The 22,500-nt window shown below is 31.9% G+C and overlaps 1 protein-coding gene across 1 annotated transcript in view; it reads right to left on the bottom strand.

Annotated features, from left to right (window-relative positions):
- The window catches only part of LOC126881405 (39S ribosomal protein L10, mitochondrial), a 39,205-nt gene extending 22,339 nt beyond the window's left edge, over positions 1–16,866 (bottom strand). Inside the window, exons 1-2 of the mRNA XM_050645669.1 lie at positions 16,711–16,866; positions 16,142–16,654 (exon numbers count right to left, since the gene is read on the bottom strand). Of these exons, the coding sequence (XP_050501626.1) occupies positions 16,142–16,654; positions 16,711–16,732 (535 nt within the window). The 5' untranslated portion in view covers positions 16,733–16,866. The remainder of the gene's footprint in view (positions 1–16,141; positions 16,655–16,710) is intronic.
- Between the last annotated feature and the right edge of the window lie 5,634 nt (positions 16,867–22,500).

Below are 22,500 nucleotides of genomic sequence, written 5' to 3'. Positions count from 1 at the left end.
AAAATGCACATTAAAGAGGACAACGATTGTTACATTAGTACGAACATTTTGGATAATATAGATAATGACACAATAATAATACCGCCTAGATGTAAAATTTACAGAATAGTAAAAAAATTTCAAACACTGAAGAACGACAGGATAGTGGAACAACAGGAAATACAACCAGGAATATTCATAGCGAGAGCAATTATTTCAAGTAATAATCCGTACATAAAAATTTTGAACACAACCTATGAAACAGTAAATGTAGAGGCAAGCACAATCAGGACGTTAGACATTTAATTATTTAACATATGTATATAGACTGATCAACGACAGCAAGGATAGGAAAAAAGAATTACGGGAATCACTGAAGTTAGACATTCCAGAATACATACGCGATAACTTAGTATCTTTATGCGAAGAATATTCAGATATATTCGCCCTAAGGCATGACATGCTAACATGTAACAACTTCTACGAACAGAAACTGAGAGTTAAAGACCAAACTCCGATATATATTAAAAACTATAGGACACCTCATGCACAAACAGAGGAATTAAACCGACAAGTACAAAAACTAAGAGACCAAGGAATCATAGAACCGTCTACATCAGAATACAACAGCCCAGTAGTGCTGGTACCGAAAAAAGCTATAGATGGAAATAAAGCATGGAGGTTATGCATAGATTTTAGACAACTGAACAAGAAAATAGTCGCAGATAAATTTCCATTACCAAGAATAGACTCGATATTAGATCAACTAGGCAGAGCAAAATGGTTTTCAGTTATAGACTTAATGTCAGGTTTTCACCAAATACCATTAGAAAAATCATCGAGAAAATACACATCGTTTAGCACGGAAAATGGAGCATTTCAATTTACCAGATTACCTTTTGGATTAAACGTAAGCCCGAATAGCTTTTCAAGGATGATGTCAATAGCGTTTTCAGGATTAACACCAGACAAAGCATTTCTTTACATGGACGATATAGTAGTAATAGGAATATCTGAAAAACATCACCTAGACAACCTGAAAAAGACATTCGAGACATGTCGAAAATTCAATTTGAGACTTAACCCAGAGAAATGTCAATTTTTTAGAAGAGAAGTCACATATTTAGGACATGATCTTTCTCAGGAAGGAGTATCACCAGACAAAGCGAAATATGCAACGATTGAACAATACCCGACACCTAAGACAGCAGAAGAAACAAAAAGATTCGTAGCATTTTTTAACTATTATCGACGTTTTATTCAAAATTTTGCTGAAATATATAGACCACTCAACAGATTATCGAGAAAAGGAGTACAATTGTTTTGGTCAGAGGAATGTGAAAAAGCATTCAATAAGCTTAACATCTCTGATGAAGCCACCGATCTTAAAATATCCAGATTTCAATAAACATTTTATCCTAACGACGGACGCATCCAACGAGAGTTGTTCAGCAATTTTAAGTCAAGATTACAACGGAATAGACCTACCGATAGCATACGCATCAAGAAGTTTTAGTAAAGGAGAATGCAATAAACCTATAATCATTAAGAGGATCGGTACGTATTTTCGGCTGCAATGCTATTCAAATGGGGATTCGTTTTTTTCGAATCCTGAGAAAACTAATAGGTATTTTTGAAAAATGTAAACGCAGAATTAAAGATTACGTTATTAGCGAGGGCCGAAAGTCCCCGAGAACTTCTATAATGTTTATTTTAATAAGTTACAGGGGTGAAAAACTAAGAGAAAATTTAGTGTGATTTTTAATTTCAAATATCTCATTCAAAATACACTTTTTATTTATTCCAAGGGACTTTCGGCCCTCGGTAATAATTTAGTCGTTCATTCAGCGTTTAAATTTTTCATAAATATTTATTGGTTTTTTCAGGATTCGAAAAAAATTAACACAATGTCGGTGGTAATATTTTCCAAATCTATCCTTGTCTTACAACGCACTTAGTCGAATAGAATATTGTCAGCATATTGTCAGTTAGACAGTGACAATCAGTGACAATTTTAAATATTTGACATGGCATCGGGAATATTTTGAGTTGTTGATTAAATAATATTGATATATGGTGTATTTGATAAATAATTGATTTAAGACGTGAACTTAATAAAAAGTTATTTATTGTTTGTTATTTAAAGAAGATCCAAGTATTTTGTTGTTAAAGATGTTCAAAATTGTAAGCATTCCATAGTAACAATATATTATTAAAAAATCACTTTCACACTTTTCCTCTTTTCTCGATTGAGTATTAGTTTTTGTTGTACATATATATTATTACAATCACTGAATACATAGTTAGTGAAAAAATTATCATATTTATTAACTGAATTAATAATTTGCAAGTACAGTAAAACCTCGATATAACGGACTAATTGGGGGGACGGGATGTCCGTTAAAGCCGAAAGTCCGTTGTATAAAAATAGGTTTAAAATCAATCAACATTTTTTTATTTTTTTTTAATTATATAGGTACTGTATTTAGATACAGTGTACAAGTCTGTAAGTTAAAAAAGGAATAAAGTTTTGTTCGCTACTTTTTTACTTTTCTACTTCATCTAAAAACTTTCTGTAATATACTCATTTGAAGGAATAAACATTCACTGATTTAGGGGTTGAATAACCCATGTATTTTTTGGCCAAACATACAATTAAAGTTGCCATCTTCTGCATTTAAAATACTTTCAGGGGGATTAGCAGGAGCTTTGTCTAAAATCAATAAACATTTCACCTCTTTAGGCGGTATTACCAGTTTCTTCTCTTGAAATTTTCTCACTGCATGTACAAATCCTTTAAAAACCAATTTTTGAAAATATCTCTGGTGAACCATGCCCTATTAGAGCTATAATATGAAACTGGCAGATGATGCCTTTTGATGATTATATCTTTGACATAACTCGGTTTACGAGATTTACCAACAATAGGGAACTTGCATAAATTTTTAAATTCGAAAAAAATGTTATAAATCACAACAGAACATAATTTAAAACATGTATCAAAGATAAAAAAAAGTTTTGTTTGTCTTTCGTTTGGCCCCTAAAGACGATTAAAAATTCGAATTAAAACAGGTGGTCCAAAACGCATAGTGACGTCATATAGTTGTGCATGTACATTCTGCACCAACAAAGTAAACAAAATTGTATATAATTTTAAATTAGACATTATAAACGTCAGTAGAAAATACAGTTATGTAACGTCACAAGCGTTTTTGATCGTTTGAACTATTTTACATTGGCTAAGGGTTCTTCTAAACCAAGGCCAGAAAACAGAAAAAATATATAGATTTTAAATTATCTTCTAAGTTATTATGAGGTTTTATCGCGTGAAAGTTTGGAAATATTATTTTTAAAGGAAACTGAATAATATTACGTAATAAAAAAATGTGTAAGTTCCCTCATAGGTTTGGCATTCGTTTTGACACCGACACTAAGTTTTATAAATATATTTGATAATTTCTATTTCTGATATATTTGAATGTTTTTAAGATATATTTTTTAAAATGACCGAAGAGGGTTTTTGTAAAGGGCAGTCTGATAACTTACCTATAGTTGATATGTGTATGGTGGCTACATATTTTCAAAAGAGTGAAAATTTTTCCGTCGGAGAAGTTCGGGGAGTTAAAGCAGATAAGTAAGTACATATATTATGTATATTATACTCCCATTATACCTACTAATTTTATACTGTGATTTTATTCTGATTATTATTCTCATAAGTATTTAACGATAAAACTTAGTAGGTACACACTTCCTATTAAGTATAGTGGCAATATTATAAAACACAGAAATATGAAAAAATATACTTGTTTTATTTAACACTATTAAGCAGACAACAGACTACTTACAATAAAATGATCTTGACATACATGAAGACCTTGTGTATTATCTGAAATATATTTTTTCGACATGCAAATAACCACTTTAAACGGCGTTTTTTATCCCTTAGTAATCTAATAAATATTTTATTGGGGTTTTGAATGCTTGTACTTGTACAGAATGGCACTAAACAATACTTATAAAGTTTTTCTTTATTTTCCATATTAATCTTTCTCTTTTTTCCTTCAAAAACTGTAAACTCAAATCCCAACAAACTGGTATATTGTTTATATTATTACAATGACCTACGATAAAAAAATGTCATTACAATATAAATATTTTCCCATATTTCGCGACGACGCTGTGGCCAAATACCCAAGTAGGTGGAGGCCAATAAACTAAAGAAGAAGAAGAATATACTTACATATAACCCTCCCACATCACTGATATAACCATATAAAAAACTAATAGGTCTGGATCCCGCGTATGAAAAAAAAGTTGATTAATAGCAAGCTGAAAATTTGTTAATAGCTTAAGGGTGTCTAGTCGGATAAACTTTTATATATGGGAACACTGGAACAGGGGCAGTTTTAATTGTGGAACAGGTTAAAAATTTGGAACGGTCACACCACGAAAACGGCACATTTGTTTTGTCCGACGGAACAGATTTAAACTCTCCGAACAGAGATTAAACTTTCATGTAAAAATCAGACTGCTATTTATCACCTGTCATAATTCCTGTCATTTGACATATTCTACATGTTCCACTCATTAAAACGCCCATTTGGTGATAAATAGCAGTCTGATTTTTGCATGAGAGTTTAATCTCTGTTCGGAGAGTTTAAGTCTGTTCTGTCGGACAAAATAAATGTGCCGTTTTCGTGGTGTGACCGTTCCAAATTTTTAACCTGTTCCACAATTAAAACTGCCCCTGTTCCAGTGTTCCCATATATCAAAGTTTGTTCGACTACACACCCTTAAGCTATTAACAAATTTTCAGCTTGCTATTAATCAACTTTTTTTTCATACGCGGGATCCAGACCTATAATGTAAAACTATGTGACGTCACGGGCCGTCTGAACTACTTTAAAATAAAGAAGACTTTAAATTTGTATTTCTAAGTTATTATGAGTTTTTGAAGCGGGAAATTTTGGAAATCTCATTTTTATACAAAACTGAACATTATTATGTAATAAAAAAAAATGTGCAAGTTCCCCATTATAGCAGTCAATCAATGTGATCCGCTAGCGTTAGCACAAATCAGTGCCGAGATCCTGTTCTTGTTGTTTTTCCTTCTAGAATTCGAGGTTTCATATTTTTTTGCATTCAATTTTTTTTACATTTGATCTGATTTTTTGTCCGTTGTATCAGAAGTCCGTTAAATAGAGGTCCGTTCTATCGAGGTTGTACTATATACAAACAACAGTTATCCAAGAACATTCAAAAGCCATCTCTTTAAGTTAATGATGACATTTTCAAGTAGAATGACATTCTAGTAATGTTTACATATCCATACCAGTGTGAATTTTACTACACGTAATTTGTCGTGTAAAGACAGAAAAAGTAGGGATAGCCGTAAAATATTTGCGAATTATGTACCCATGGCCTTAAGGAATTACTAGCAATCCATTGGGGAATTAATCATTTCAAATGTTATCTGTATGGAGCCAACTCACAATGAAAGAACAATGAAAGAACCAACTTCGCAACTCACGAGGATCAGATTAGATCTAGAGGAATACGATTTCGAAATAGAGTATATAACAGGGAAAAATAACTACGCAGACGGCCTTTCAAGAATAACATTGCATCAACTAAAGAACCTATAAATTGACAATACGCATATACTACCTATAACACGAGCTCAAGCAAGAGAAAAGGAGAAAGAATCAAGGCAAACGAAGGCAGAAAGTGAACTCGCACTACAGCCAGAAGCCACCAAACAGACAGTAAGAAAGGTACTAAATAATTTAGAGGCGCATAGACTACCAATTTTGTCCTTTGGAGCAGAACTAATCTCATCAAGACTGAGCATTAGGGCCAAAAACAAAATAAAATGCAGCAAGAGCATAGCCACAGGATTCGATCATTTCGATTTAAAACAAACGTTGGCACAGCTTGATAAGCTGGCGGTAGAGAATGCAGTACGTAAAGTAAAGATATACGTAAATGATATTATTTTTAAATTGTGCACAATTAATGAATTTATTAAAGAAGGAAACAAAATATTGAAGAATGTAGAAATATACATATGTGAAGTACCAGAAACAATAGAAGATGACAAAGACAATCATAGATTAATAGAGGAATATCATAATCACCCGATGTTTGGAGGACACTTAAAGAAAAATAGACTAATAAAGAAGCTAAAAGCAAGATTCAGATGGAAAAATTTGGACGTAAGAAAATACGTTAAACAATGTCATGAATGTCAAATTAACAAACCGAAAAGGACACAAGTCGAAGAATTCGTGATATCGGACACTTCTTCGAAACCAGAGAACACAGAGTACATAGACACGATAGGTCAATTCACTAGAAGTAATGAAAGCAATGAAGACAAAAAAGAGCGGCAAGAAGAGAATAAGCCCAAAACAACACCACAACACTTTAAAATAGGAGACCTAGTCCTGGTAAAAAGGGAAGAGAAAGGTAAGTGTAATAGTCTCTATGTAGGCCCCTTCACAATAACAGAGGTAAATAACGTTAATTGTAAGATCAGAATGGAAAACAATAAAATCAAGGAAATACATAAGAATAGATTATATGCTTACAATCCGAGAACACAATGAGTGACAAGTGAAACGGGAACAATGTTGATAACGAACAATTTTTTTCTTTGTATTTAATTATTAGTTATAGGAAATAAATATTTAATTTGTATTGATTAAAACGCAGTAATCAGTTGGTGGTGCTATCTGAAAATTTTCTTCCTTCTACGAAGTCAGAAAATTTTGCCAGGAGGGGAAAGATGAATTGGGATTCACAGCATCCATTATTAAGCATCCAATTAAGAGCAAGACACACTCTTTTAAAATTTAAATGTCCTTGGTAAACAAACACACGTTTGTTTATTATACATATTACGTGACCCAGATTATTCCACACAAGTGTACCAGTTGTCAATCTTGCGGTGTCAGCGATTCAATATTACATATTCCTAATTCATGGCCAAAGCCGCCTCAGCATAAATAATATCAACACTTTCTCTTTTATTTACATACACAGAAAACATCGGGAGGCATTCTAATTTCATTGCGTGATCAATCATCATTGATAATTGAGATACACCAGAGGGTGAACGTACATTAGCACACCAACTCTTTACAGTCGTACTCCGAGTTGATAATAAATGAATATACTGTGAGTAGTGTTTACTTAATCAACCCCTATCGTAGGGGGTAACTACCCCCAACCACTCTAAGATGGTCCAGATGATGTAGAACTAATATAGCCTGTCGGGATTCTGGCGTGTCGGGATTTTGGCCGTCGGGATTGTTTCTGTCGGGATTTTGGGGTAGACCCGTTAATTACGTATGGTGTACAATTAGTACAAGATTTATACGAAGGATATTTACCTCGAAGATTAAGGATTTATAGATGGTTTCAAAACAAAATCTTCAAAAAACCCGAATTTATATGTAAAGTGTTGTGTACAGATAAAGCTTGTTTTACGAGAACTGGTGTGTTTAACTTTCAGAATTGCCAAATCTAGTATGAATTTATGGGTTGGGATTACTAGTAATAATCTGATTGAACCATTTGAATTGCCCAGAAGATTGAATGGAGAAATGTACTCAAATTTTTGGCAACATGTTCTACCAATACTTCTTGACGATGTACCTTTATTGTAATAATAATTTTAATATTAAAATATTTAATATTTTAATATCAATTTTAATATCAGAAATATACACCAAGCTATCTTCTCTTGATATCAATAAGGGCCCAGGCACTGACGGTATACCTCGTTTGTTCCTAAAGAAATGCAGTTTTAACCTTTCCAGGCCATTGTATTACATATTTAATTGTTCCCTTCAAACTGGTGTTTTTCCAGATTACTGGAAAGAAAGTTTTCTTAAGCCTATATTTAAAGACGGGGATAAATCTCTTGTTAGTCATTATCGTCCTATTAGCGTCCTTGGTGTGATACCCAAAGTGTTTGAGAGTCTGGTTTGTGACTTCTTAACTCCTTTACTCGAGCCTAAACTTATCGATCAACAATTTGGGTTTAGACCCCATAGATTTACTGAGCTTAACCTATTAACTTATGTAGATTTTTTGTTTGACTCCCTTGAGAGGGGCTATCAAGTTGATACAATTTACACTGATTTCTCCAAGGCGTTCGACAGGGTGTCTCATGGTATGTTGGTCCATAAGCTTAGAATAATTGGTGTTGATGAACTAATGATTTCTTGGTTTAGCAGCTATTTGTCTAATCGTAGACAGATAGTAAAAATTGGTAATTTTCTTTCCAAATCAATTCTTGTTCCTTCAGGGGTTCCTCAAGAATCACATCTTGGGCCTCTTCTGTTTAACATTTTTATAAACGATATTCATGAATGTTTTTCTTCTTCCCTTTTTTTGCTGTTTGCCGATGACTTAAAATTGAGCTGTCTGATTAAATCTCCCAATGACTGTGATAAACTTCAATATGAGTTAATAAATTTGTTGGACTGGTGTACAAGAAATGGGATGAGTCTGAATCCATCTAAATGCAAAGCCATTACGTTTTCTTGATCGAGGTCCCCAATCAATTTTGAATACAAAATTGGACAGCGTTGCCTAGATACTGTACCTTTCATCAAGGATCTTGGTGGTACTTTGGATGCAACTTTACAACTTTCTGATCACTTAAATAACGTAGTCAACAAGGCATTTCAGATGCTTGGCTTTATCAGAAGAAGCACACAGGATTTTACTGGGATTACTGCCTTAAAAACGCTTTATTGCTCTCTAGTCCGTCCCCACCTTGAGTATGCATCCTGTGTAGGGTCACCTTTTTATGATGTGCATATTGAGACCTTGTGTCGTGTTTAGCATAAATTCCTTAAACAGAATGCTTTCAAATTAAACATCTTGGACAACTACAATGATGCAGATTTACTTGCTACATTAAATATGCCACCCATTTCTATGCGTCATAAGAAGAGAGATCTTATTACTTTTTACAATATTCTGCACGGTAAAGCTGCTGCTTCTTCTTTGCTCAATAAAATTAATATACATGTTCCATCTAGACCTACCAGATCTATAAATAGTTTCCATTACCCTATACATCGCACTAACTGTGGATTTAACAACTTCATTTCAAGAACTGCTAGACTAGCCAATCAATATGACAACATAGATTTCTTTGCAACTTTTGATTCATTCTTGCGTCAGGTTTTGTGTACTCTTGGCTTGAGTAATAGATATAGATAACTTTTGTATTGCATTGTATAATAATACAGATTAACTTTTTGTATTGTAACCGTAGATTTAGTCAGTGTTATGAATTTATAGTTTAACATTAATTGTAATTGGGCTTGCCCGTTGATAAATAAAATAAAAATAAAATAAAATAATATTTTATGTATGATAAAACACTATACAAACCTTATTTATTGGATATTTATTAAACACAAATATTATGCTGTTTTTCTATCAGTGTTATCAGTATTTTTCAATACATAATATTATGCCTAATAATCGATGATTCATGACAGTTGATTTACAGTAAAATTATTTTAACATAGAAGAAGGAACGCAGCGTTGCAGGCTGTATTTGCTTTTCTGCTTTACGGGAAAACGGTTGACTTACAAAAAAAAATTATAAGACTTTATTGTTCTAAATTGTGCACTTAGCCCATACCTTTAAGGGGTGCACTTTTTTCCGGGACACTCTGTATAAGAGCACAATTTTTTTTTATTTTACAATTTTGTAACGTCAGATTCGGATTCAGCATAATCAGAAACATTTTTGATCAAGGTAAATTCAAGAATTCACTGATATTTCTAAAATTGTTTGACAGCTTTTATTCTTTAAACAGTTAATAAAAAATTACCCGCCAAATCTGTGAGTAGAACTCTAACATATTTATAAACCAACAAAAAATGTTTTAGAAAAATATAAGCTTGTTTGATTTTTTCCAAAACAATACAAGTTTTCGATCTACATTGACTCCCTGTATTCGAGCATCAATGATTCCTCATTCAATTATACAACCAAGCAAAACATGCAGCCCCAGGAAGATACATCTATATCTTTACCTTCAACGGATTCATTACTTGTTGAAAAACCCCCAGCGTGTTCTCAGCGAAGCTCATCTGGAGCTACTAGAAGATCTGAAAGAGTTTGTCATTTCCCATGGTATTTGAAAGACTATAGTGTGGGAGAATGATGGTATTGTCCTTTTCATGAGCATTTTTCAGTGCGTAACAAATGATAGGAAAAAGGGTAAGTCCGTGATAATACACATTTATGACATTTATTCTAACATGACATTTTAGTTAAATCTGACAGTTGTCACATTTTATTTTCAATTTGGAATAAAAACAAATCAAATGTGTTTCTTATATTTATAAAATGGTATTGTCTTTGATTTGTATAGTCTTATTCATAAATTATACAGATTATATTTTTAATAATATTATCAAATAAAAAAAATATATTTTTTTATTATGGCGCCATCTATCGACAATGTTGTAAATGGCTGCATTCAGCAGAAAACTGCGATGACTAATCGATTACTTAGCGATGTGTAATCGCTAACGATTCTTCTGAATGGTATACTATGGAGACCTACACAGAGGAGAGGAATCGAGATAGGACGACCTTGAAATTTTTGTGCACAATTTTGCCTGTTTGCTTGGTTTCTCGCTAGGGCGGCGGTGGCGTAGAAATAGATGCTACTTTTGCATTGGAGTGAATGTGAAAATTTCGAAAATAATTAATTATTCGTAGTTAATATAAGATTATTGGTTTTGGTGGTTAATATTATTTAAATATGAGTGCCAAGAAAGCTTACACTAAAAGAACTTGCTTCGTACCGGGATTTATATCGAGTTATCGTTCCGATAAAAAATTCAAAAGGGAACTTAACGAAGTTAATAAAGACTTTTTATAAAGATTTGTCTTTATGTTATTTATAACGTTCGTGGATTAAACCTATTCGTTTGTATGTTATTTCCTTCGGTGTAAATAAAATTTGTGCCTATTATTGGTTTTTATTTTAACCTGAAAATTATAGTGATAATAGTAGGACGATCTTGAAAGTTTTTCTGTCGAAACAATGCATTTTTTGAGACAAAATATTTCACAAAAATTACCATTAATTTTATAAAAGTCAGACTATCGTCTGCGTAGTTTATAGACATATATTTTTATTAACTAAATTTAAACATCTGATAGGTAAGCTTTCAGAATATAGATAAATGAAGTATTAAAAAAAAAAGCAGTTTAAATTTTGATAAAAAGAATAATTAAAAAAAATTGATCAATAAACTTCAAATTATTTAAAAAACTTTTTAAAAACAATTACGTACAGTTAAGTCAATTTTTTCAACTAACAAACTTTTTGATATCAGTTACAAAGATATTAAAAAATTAATTTGCAGTTGAAATACCATTGGTATATAAATGTGGCAGTTAGATAATGTGACAAAATATTTCCGCTTCAAAATAAGCTGTCCTACATATTAAAGTAATGACAAATTTAAATTTGATGTCACATCTCCATCTACAATGGTATATAAAGAATACACTTTTTACCACACGTCGATATGTTATAAGGTTAAAATAATTTATTTTTGGCATAAAACATATTCAGCTACAATCCACCAATAAATTAATGTCTAATTACGCTAAAAACAAAAATAAAATGAGTTAAATATTAAATAAGTCCATAAGAGCTAATGTATTTGTAGCACCTATTCGAACACTTGCGCCTCTAGCGGCGATTGCTGAAAGTTGAATTAGAGGTTGAAAAGTTAGCCCACAAACGATGCATTGCGTTTCCACTCCTTCTTACAGGTCTCCATATGGTATACTTTCATGTACATACGAAATAGGTTATGACAACTGTCACATTTTTCAAAATGATTTGCAAATACGTGAAAGACACCTCAAGAACAGAAATGAAAATTATTATGAAATGGTAATTTATCGATAACCCCGTTTAATTCATACATAGTTTCAAATTCTTGAATTTCTTGCGACATAGGTAAACCATAGGTACATACGAATAATCCAACAAAGCAGCTCAGATATTTATCAGCGTGATTCATATGCCTTTCAGCCTTCAATTCATGTTTTTTTAAAGATACCTAACTTAAAAATACGTGTTACACACACGTCATACGTCAATCTTATTTTGATTTGCTAAGTAATCATATTTCAAAACCGATGTTTAAAATGGCGACCGATAAGTCATCGAATGATAACTAATCGACAATTTATGTGGCATTCAGCAGAAAATCTGCTGAATGCACCCAATGTCTGTAATCACGGACGTGCCGTTTTTTCTGTCACATACAATTTAATGCGTTAGAAAGAACTCGAAAAACTGTGACGCACTGAAAGATGATCATGAGAAAAAGAATATTACATTGTCTGTAACCTTAAATATTGTACAGACAACTTATTCTGTCAGTATTTGATATAAGTTAGTGTCACTGCTAAGTTATTCTTATACATCTATTATACAATTTTATATAAATTACTCTTTTATTGGGAAATAAGTCACAATTTAATCTAAAACTGAAATTTATTAACGTTTTGATTTCCACTTGGGAGGTTTTAATCAAAATACACTATTTCTATTGACGTTTCCACTTCCACTTCGAGATTGTTATCGAAATAGTGTATTTCGATAATGTACTCGGAAGTGGAAGTTGAAACGTCAATAAATTTCATTTTTAAATTAAATTGTGTACTTAATTGTAAAATAAAAATTTTAAATTAAATAAAATAGTAAATTGTATAAGATGCCACAAAGAAACAGATTCAGAATATTACAATTTTAACTTGATTAAAACCTTATATCAAAGAATATATTATACTCTCATAGAAGAAGAATTTGAATGGAACAGATGGTCATGTTTATTTATCCCTTGAAAATACCGTAGTCATTGTCAGGCCACATGCACCAACTCAGTTGGTGCACAAAATCCTATGCTGAAACGTTAGAGGGCAGTACCCTTCTATAAGGTCTATATTCTTTGCTTATATCATAGGTTTTGCTTTTTCATTTCACCCTATATGTACATATCAAATTAAGAAATACATTTTCAGATTATCAGTGCTTTTCAATTGCTCGTCCCATGTCCAGTCCCATGAAGCACAGATAATCAGAGTTCTACTGTATTTCAAATACTTTAATAAGATGATAACTCCCACTTTAAATTTATAGTAGGGGAGGAAAGTATGCTAAATTTGCAGTTACTCGAGCGTTATGGGGACCTATTGGGTTGTGAACATTGGTCCTAAAACCAAAAAAAGGTGTCAATTTAAGTGGGGACTTTCCATTTTTTAATTTAATTTTCCATTTCCAACAATAGTTTTTTTTTTTCAATTATAGCCATCTATCTATAATTTGAAATAATGGCTAGAATAAAAGGTACTTATTTTAATGTAAGGAATTAAAATCTGCAATAAAAAATCCTATTTAAGATTTTAAAGTAACCCCCACCCCGCCTGTGTGTGGGTTTGTGTTTTGTGTCATTCGATAGATTTTTAAAAAATATTGAATACATGTATTTTGCAGTTTTTTGATCTGTTGTTCATTTCGTGAAATATCGCGGGGTTCCTATTTAAATTTACCACCCACCCCTCTCCGTGGGGGGTCGTGTTTAATATCATTCCATCGATTTTTGAAAAATATTAACCCCTTAACGTACACACTTAAGTTAACTCGACTGTGCTAAACTGACCAAACTGTGCACTCGAGATAATTCGAGCAACGATTTACTTTATATTTCTATAATTTTTCACACTAGAATGCATTTGGGAATTCAAAATAATAATGTGAAAGCAAAAAAAATTAATCGGTTTATTGATATTTATCATTTTCATGGGATTGTAAGCAGTAACACTTATTCAAGTATAAAATTAATATAATCCTTTTTCTTCTTATCAATTAAGACTTATTTCTTCCTTGTAAGCCGCTTTCTGACAAATTTGCCTATTTATATTCTGATTCGCTCATTTTTCAATATATGTATAGAGTGATGAGTGCCCTAATAACCAGCAAAATAACACAAAAGATGGAAAACAATACATTGTGAAAAAAGAGATGAAACTAGTGGAGGTGGAAATTATTGTTATAAACATATAAATTAACATTACATTACATAGTTTCCCACCTTTAGACGTCTGTGACAGGAGTATTTTATAAAATTCTACTGCCACAGTGACAGTTGTCGTACCCCTCTGATACGTCTAAAGGTGGGAAACTATGTAATATACTGTTAATTTATACGATTATACCTAACGATCATTTCCACCTCCACTAGTTTTATCTCTTTTTGTTTCGCAATGTATTATGTTTTCCATCTTTTGCGTTATTTTGTTGGTTATTAGCGTGTTCATCACTGTATATTACGGTCCCATGCAGTAAACAAAATGTGTTCAAACAAAAAAATTATCACTCATCGCATCGTCCTTCCGATTATTCCAACAAAAATTGTGATTGTCTGTGACAGTTGCGTGACAATTATTTCAGTAATCAGATAAATGCAAGTACTATTTGGGCTCACCTGGGCACTAGGATCACTTTTTACATTAAAAATAAATTGATTTTTTTTGGCCAGTCTTTTTCAAAAAAATTGTGCATTAAGGGATTAAACACATATTTTTTAGTTTTTCAATCCGACGTTTATTTCTCGAAATATCCGCTTTTTTCTTGTGAAACTTTGTGATTCACCCATTTCCTTACCGGCTCAAACCGTCAGATTTTTGAAATATACAGGGTGTAACAAAAATACCGGTCATAAATTTAATCACATATTCTGGGACCAAAAATAGTTCCATTGAACCTAACTTACCTTAGTACAAATATGCACATAAAAAAAGTTACAGCCCTTTGAAGTTACAAAATGAAAATCGATTTTTTCCAATATATCGAAAACTATTAGAGATCTTTTATTGAAAATAGACATGTGGCATTCTTATGGTAGTAGTATCGTAAGAAAAAATTATACTGAAATTTGGACACCCCATAAAAATTTTATGGGGGTTTTGTTCCTTTAAACCCCCCCCCCCCAAACTTTTGTGTACGTTCCAATTTAATTATTATTGTAGTACCATTAGTTAAACACAATATTTTGAAAACTTTTTTGCCTCTTAGTACTTTTTCGAAAAGTCAGTTTTTATCGAGATATTTTGAATATTTGTCAAATCCACCACATATTTGTATATGGCTAAGTACGATTATGGAGACTTGGTAATAATATGAAAATTTATTTATGATTTACATTTTTAGGTATATTTTGAACCATATTAAAAAAGAAGTAATATCTCGATAAAAAATGCCTTCTCGAAAAAATACAAACAGGCAAAAAAGTTTTAAAAACACTGTGTTTAACTAATGGTACCTCAGTAAAAGTTTAATTGGAACATACACAAACATTTGGGGGGTTTAAAGGAACAAAACCCCCATAAAATTTTTATGTAAACATATTAAAAAAGAAGCCGCAACTCCATAAAAACTGCCTTATCGAAAAAATACTAAGAGGCAAAAAGTTTTAGAAATATTAAATTTAAGTAATGGTACCACAATAATAATTTAATTGGAACGTACACAAAAGTTTGGGGGGGTTTAAGGGAACAAAACCCCCATCAAATTTTTATGGGGTGCACCAATTTCACTATAATTATTTTTTAAAATGTTCCTGCCATAAGAATGCCACATGTCCATTTTCAATAAAAAATCTCTAATAGTTTTCAATATATTCGAAAAAATCGATTTTCATTTTGTAACTTCAAAGGACTGTAACTTTTTTTATGTGCATATTTGTACTAAGGTAAATTAGGTTCATTCGAACTATTTTTGGTCTCAGAATATGTGATTTAATTTATGACCTGTATTTTCGTTACTGTTCTGCATGTACTTAACTTACCTTATCTTAATCTGACGATTTTGAGTTTTTCTAAGGATATATTTGTTTTTGGGATCCCCCTGTATTAAGATCCAATATAGGTAGGAGTATATTTACAGGGTACAACGTTTCTCCCCATGTCAACATCAGTAGAGATAATGGGGGCTATGCTGTATCTGACGCTCTCGAGTAACTGCAAAAGTCCCCACTTGGGCTCCCCTACCATTATGAACTATTATAAAAGGACAAGTAGCACCACACTTACCCAACAAAACAAGTTGAGGGCATTTCCTATTAATTTTCAAAACTTTACTAATTTCGGCTTCTGGACAGAATAACATCATGTTGTGTTGAGTAACATAGAAATCTAAAATATTCTCATAAAATGTTCCTTTTACAGTAGCCTTAATCAATTTTTTTCCATACTTCTTTAATTCCATTCCCTGTTTCTTATACATGGCATAATATTTGAATTCTTCGTCAGCTTTCAAAGAATTAAAATGAAAGAAAACAATTAGTTTGGAGGATGTAAGTCTATCATATATTTCTTTTGCATAAATCTTCTGTAATGGATTGAATTCTTCTTCATCTTTATTAACTTTAACATTAAATTTACAGAGTTCAGCCGAGGTTTTATCTTTATAAGGACTAATAAACCATGGTTTGGTTAAAGCTAAGAATTTAGCTTTTTCGAAATGGGGAGGTTTTGGTTTTTGGACATTTATTTTTCCCCTAAATCTTCTACATTGAATTAAAGGATTTATTGCCTCCAGAAATGCTAAAACAAATTTAATAAATACCAGATAACTATAATAAGATAAATAGATCTCTAACCTTTTTTAGGCCACAAAGCCATTAAGAAAATTTAAATTAATAAAATATCTAGAAAAATAATATTTTTATCACATTAAAATAACTGCGAGATTTGTAGGTTATATTAAAATGTCACTTCGATTCGAAATTCGAAATGTCAGAATCATGGAACAATATTAAGTCGGCTTTACATTTACGAGTACTCGGATCCGAGTTTAGTCTACTCGGAGTGAATCTCGGACATCCGTAATTTTTTTGATACATCATAGCACTTTACACACTTTATGTTTTGACGACTGTAATCTGATGTACGTAATTCTGAACTTTACACATGTATGTAATCACTTTACGTAAACGATACAGCATAGCCCCCATTATCTCTACTAATGTTGAATGTTTTTCTAAGAATGACACTAGAAGTACAGAAATATCAAGTGTGAGTTTAAATTTTCTACTAAATTAATATAACTACGTTGAACAATTGTATCTCTGTCTCTGCCAATTATAAATATGTAACTGCGTATGTCTTGGATAACGTTTTTGCTTAGTAGACAACACTTAATAATCTATCTCCCTCGTTTGTTATTTATAGAAAAAGGCAGCAAATCCAAAATATGTGCTTGATATCATGGGGTGTCGTGGGTATTCTTTCATTTTTCCGACTGTAAGCGCTTGTCTAATAAAAAATCCTTCGTTCTTTCACTAGCCAGTTGGTATAAACTACAAGAAACTTTTTGATTTCAGATGAGACTGGACTTGTTAAGGCCGCGTCTCACCATCAAATAATTTGATCAAACAGTTTGAGCAAACTTGACGTACTTGAGGAAGTACGTCAAAGTGACGTCACAATTGCAGTTTTTTGAAATTCTAAAAATCTGTGCTCACACTATCAGTCTAGTTTGATCAAATTTTTTGTATTGAGTTGTCTAACTTGTTTGTACTTTATTTAAAATTAAAATTTTTCATTATTATCCACAATGAACACTCAGGATGTGACGTCACTAACTGTCACTTTCAGTTTGCTCAAACCAGTTTGATCAAATTATTTGATGGTGGGACGCGGACTTCAAGGCCGCGTCCCACGATCAAATAATTTTAACAACATTGTTATGTCAAAAACACTGCAATTGTGACGTCACTTTGACGTACTTCCTCAAGTACGTCAAGTTTGCTCAAACTGTTTGATCAAATTATTTGATGGTGAGACGCGGCCTTTATGCTGCCCACCGCAAAAAGGGCTGTTGTCGAAAAATTGCAGTCAACTCTACAAAAATGAATATTTTTGGCTGAATTTTTTTGAGAGTACTATACTTTTACATGTTCCAATTCTAAATAAAAATAATTTTTAGTTTCCAAGATATATTTTTTTTTAAAAGTCACTTTTTTTACCCGCAAGACCTATGTAACCCCTTAATGTTTGCCTTTCCATGCTGTAGGGAACTTAACAAATTGTTGAATTCAAATTGTAACAGTTAAGTTTTGCAAAGTATGCTGCCCTCTTGTATCTTCTGCGTTATATTCATCATACAATTACTTCATCTAAAAACTTTCTGCGATATATTCGTTTTGTTGCTAACAACTTCCTGATCCATGGGTTGAATAAGCGATGTTGTATTTTTTGGCAAAAACATACAACTAAAGTTGCCATGTTTTGATCATATAATATTTTCAGAGGGATGAGCAGGAGCGTTATCTAAAATCAAAAAACATTTCACCTCTTCCGGCAGTATTCCTAGTTTCTTCTCTTGAATTTTTTTCACTACAGGTACAAATTCTTTAAAAAGGCAATTTTTGAAGATATCTGAGGTAGACCATGCATTATTAGAGCTAATAAAATTTAAGCTTACATTACCATAACCACTATGATGAAATTATTTATTTTTATAGCTCCACAATTATATACAAATCCTGCCTCAAAATATCAGTAAGAATTTAAACTCTTGAATGCCTTCATTTTTGTTGACCTGTGTAAAAACTATTGCTAAGCTCTAAATAAGTAACTATGTCCATGTTAATTACCCTTGAAAAACTTTTCCTACTGTAGGTTAACTCATGCCCCTTGAGGGAAAATGGATCTATATACCAACAGCTTTTGAAAATATTCACTTTTGTTTATTTATTCACTGCTTAAAACTAAATACAGTCGTTAAAGTACTTCTACAGCTAAAAGCTACAGGAAGTCAACAGCAAAATGTTCGGAAAATACAACTTTAAAAAACTATTATACAACAATTAAACTATTATATAAAAACTATTATATAAACCACTATTTTATAACAACAATAACTATTTTATAAAAAAACTATAAAAGTAAACAACTCAAGAAACTCAATGCGGTACAAATATAAATAATTTCAATATTTGCCTCCCAGCTTTCATAATAGTGTCATAAACGTCAAAGTCTTGAAACGGCCTATGAACCGTGATGTGAACGTACCCTAAGAGCAAGATGTTTACTACCACTCATGATACATAGTCCAGAAACCTTAGAATATAAAATAAAATAAATTTTTTATATTCTAAGCCAGAAACACGGTTATTAAGGTGGATTTTCACAGATCCGATGTCCGACGGTACGATGATACGATAGAAATTTCAGAGAATTTCATTGGCTGAAAGGTGACAGTTGGGTTTTCGTACGAAATTAAAAAGTCATCGGAAGAAGTTAAAATTATTTTAACTTTTGCACGAAATCGGATGAATTTTGACACTGTTGACATATATCTTGAACGTCTTGAACTTGTGAAGTGTTTATGTTTTTGATATATTGAAATGGAACAACAAAATCGTAATTATAAATGGATGTTGGTCTGAAACTATTTTCTTGTGGCATTTTTGTAATTAACTATTTTTAATGAGAAATAAGCCACAATTTTAATAAAAAAAATGATTTTATTTTTTAGTAAAATTGTGGCTTATTTCCCATTAAAAACAGTTAATTATAAATGGATGTGATGGTACTTCTAACAATAACTCACATTTTTATCCTCTTCAAACAGATAATTTGACGAATCCATGATGATCCAAACAATAATAAGAATAAAATCGAAATAAAACTATCTATCTGTTCCTGTTCAATATCCAACAGCAAACATTTGTATATATCAAATATCAATCCATGGAATGATCTGACATATTACACAAATGTCAAAAAATTTCGGATACGACAATCAAATATAATCGTACGAAAAGAATTCGTATTTCGTGTCTTCGGATATCGGATCTGTGAAAATTAGCCTTAAAGGTGGATTTTCACAGATCCGATGTCCGACGGTACGATGATACGATAGAAATTTCAGAGAATTTCATTGGCTAAAAAGTGACAGTTGGGTATTCGTACGAAATTAAAAAGTCATCGGAAGAAGTTAAAATTATTTTAACTTGTGCACGAAAATCGGATGAATTTTGACACTGTTGACATTCTATCTTGAACATATCTTGAACGTCTTGATAACCTTATTACGTTTGTGAAGTGTTTATGTTTTTGATATATTGAAATGGAACAACAAAATCGTAATTATAATTGGATGTTGTTCTGAAACTATTTTCTTGTGGCATTTTTGTAATTAACTATTTTTAATGAGAAATAAGCCACAATTTTAATAAAAAAATGATTTTATTTTTTAGTAAAATTGTGGCTTATTTCCCATTAAAAACAGTTAATTATAAGTGGATGTGATGGTACTTCTAACAATAACTCACATTTTTATCCTCTTCAAACAGATAATTTGACGAATCCATGATGATCCAAACAATAATAAGAATAAAATCGAAATAAAACTATCTATCTGTTACTGTTCAATATCCAACAGCAAACATTTGTATCAAATATCAATCCATGGAATAATCTGACATATTACACAAATGTCAAAAAATTTCGGATACGACAATCAAATATAATCGTACGAAAAAATTTCGTATTTCGTGTCTTCGGATATCGGATCTGTGAAAATTAGCCTTTAAGACTTTATTACGGTTGTCTTGTCCGACGGTGGTGGGGAGACTTATATTTTTGACTTTACGTCACAAGAGTTTACATTCCCATATTTTTAAATTATTTTCGATCATTGAATGTGTGTTATTGTGTATATATGTGTATTATTTGTGTTATTATGAAATAATAAGGCAAATAGTACACATTTTATCTTATACCGGGTGGTGAATCGTAAAAAGGGCCATAGGAAACTCAATGTAAAATTCTGAATTGTTGAATTCCTGCTTCCCTAATTATTCTACATCAAAAGTCATGACAGAATACTTGTAGAGAATTAAAATCTGTATTAAAATCAAAAGTTAAAATTGTTCTACGATTTAAATGCATTCCAAAATTTTGAAAAATATGATACATTTGCCACAATAGGTATGCGTGTAAAAGTAAGGCCACACGTTACTATTTAACTGACAGTGCTCACACCATTGACTGAATAAAAAAAATCTTTATTATTAATCCTTTCTCCGCAACTGAGGGTATCTTATCAACTGTATTGTTTTTAAACAATAGATGATAAAATAAAAATATTGACAGTCCAAAAATGTGAACATTATTGCATTGTGTGTGGCCTAAGTTTGGGCTGAAAACTAAAATGTATTACATTTTTACAAAATTTTGGAATATGTTTAATTACGTAGACCAATTTTAACAGTTATTTCCAATACAGATTTCAATCCTCTTCAAATAGTTTCTAATGTCTTTTGATGTAAAATAATTATTAGGGAAGCTGGAATTTAACAGTTCAGAATTTTACATTGAGTTAATGCAAAACTTTGACGCATGTCAAAATTCTCAGTGTGTTTTCATTGTATTCATTTTTTTCGAATCCTGAGAAAAGTAATAAATATTTTTGAAAAATTTAAACTCAGAATGAAAGACTACATTATTACCGAGGGCTGAAAGTCCCTGAAAACTTATATAATGTTTATTTTAATAAGTTACAGGGCTGAAAATAAAAGAGAAGTGTGATATTTAATTTCAAATATTTCATTCAATAGAATTTGCTTGTTTATTCTAAGGGGCCCTCGGTAATAATGTAATCTTGCATCCTGCGTTTAAATTTTTCTAAAATACTTGGGTTTTCTCAGGATTCGAAAAAAATCATATTACGATTCAAATGACAGTAAACTCTCGTGACGTAATCTCACCCTTAATGTTCATTGGTTAGTCGATTTAGGCAACCGTAGTAATGTCTAAAGGCCCCGTCTCACCATCAAATAATTGACAGTTATTTGATCAAACTTGACAGTTAAGGCCCCGTCTCACCATCAAATAATTGACAGTTAATTTGATCAAACTTGACAGTTAGTGACACAAAGTGACAGTTAGTATGTATAGTTTGTGTCACTAGTCAAGTTTGACTGTCAAGTTTGATCAAATAACTGTCAATTATTTGATGGTGAGACGGGGCCTTTAGTGACACACAGTGACAGTTAGTATGTATAGTTTGTGTCACTAGTCAAGTTTGACTGTCAAGTTTGATCAAATAACTGTCAATTATTTGATGGTGAGACGGGGCCTTAAGAACCGTGGTCCAGAAAGCCACTGCGCATCAGCTAGGAAAAATATTCTAATTCGGATTTTTTGCACAATCTTAAGGCCGCGTCCCACGATCAAATAATTTGATCAAACTGGTTTGAGCAAACTGAAAGCCTGAAGGCCCCGTCTCACCATCAAATAATTTGATCAAACTTGACAGTTAGTGACACAAAGTGACAGTTAGTGACGTCACATCCTGAACATCTGATTCAAGGCATAATTCAAGGTCAGTTTGCTCAAACTCGACAAATGACAATCAGCTGTTAGACATAACATGATGG

The sequence above is a fragment of the Diabrotica virgifera genome, chromosome 3 (assembly GCF_917563875.1).
Source record: "Diabrotica virgifera virgifera chromosome 3, PGI_DIABVI_V3a".
Classification (NCBI taxonomy): domain Eukaryota; kingdom Metazoa; phylum Arthropoda; class Insecta; order Coleoptera; family Chrysomelidae; genus Diabrotica; species Diabrotica virgifera.
This window is presented reverse-complemented; position numbering and strand designations above follow the sequence as displayed.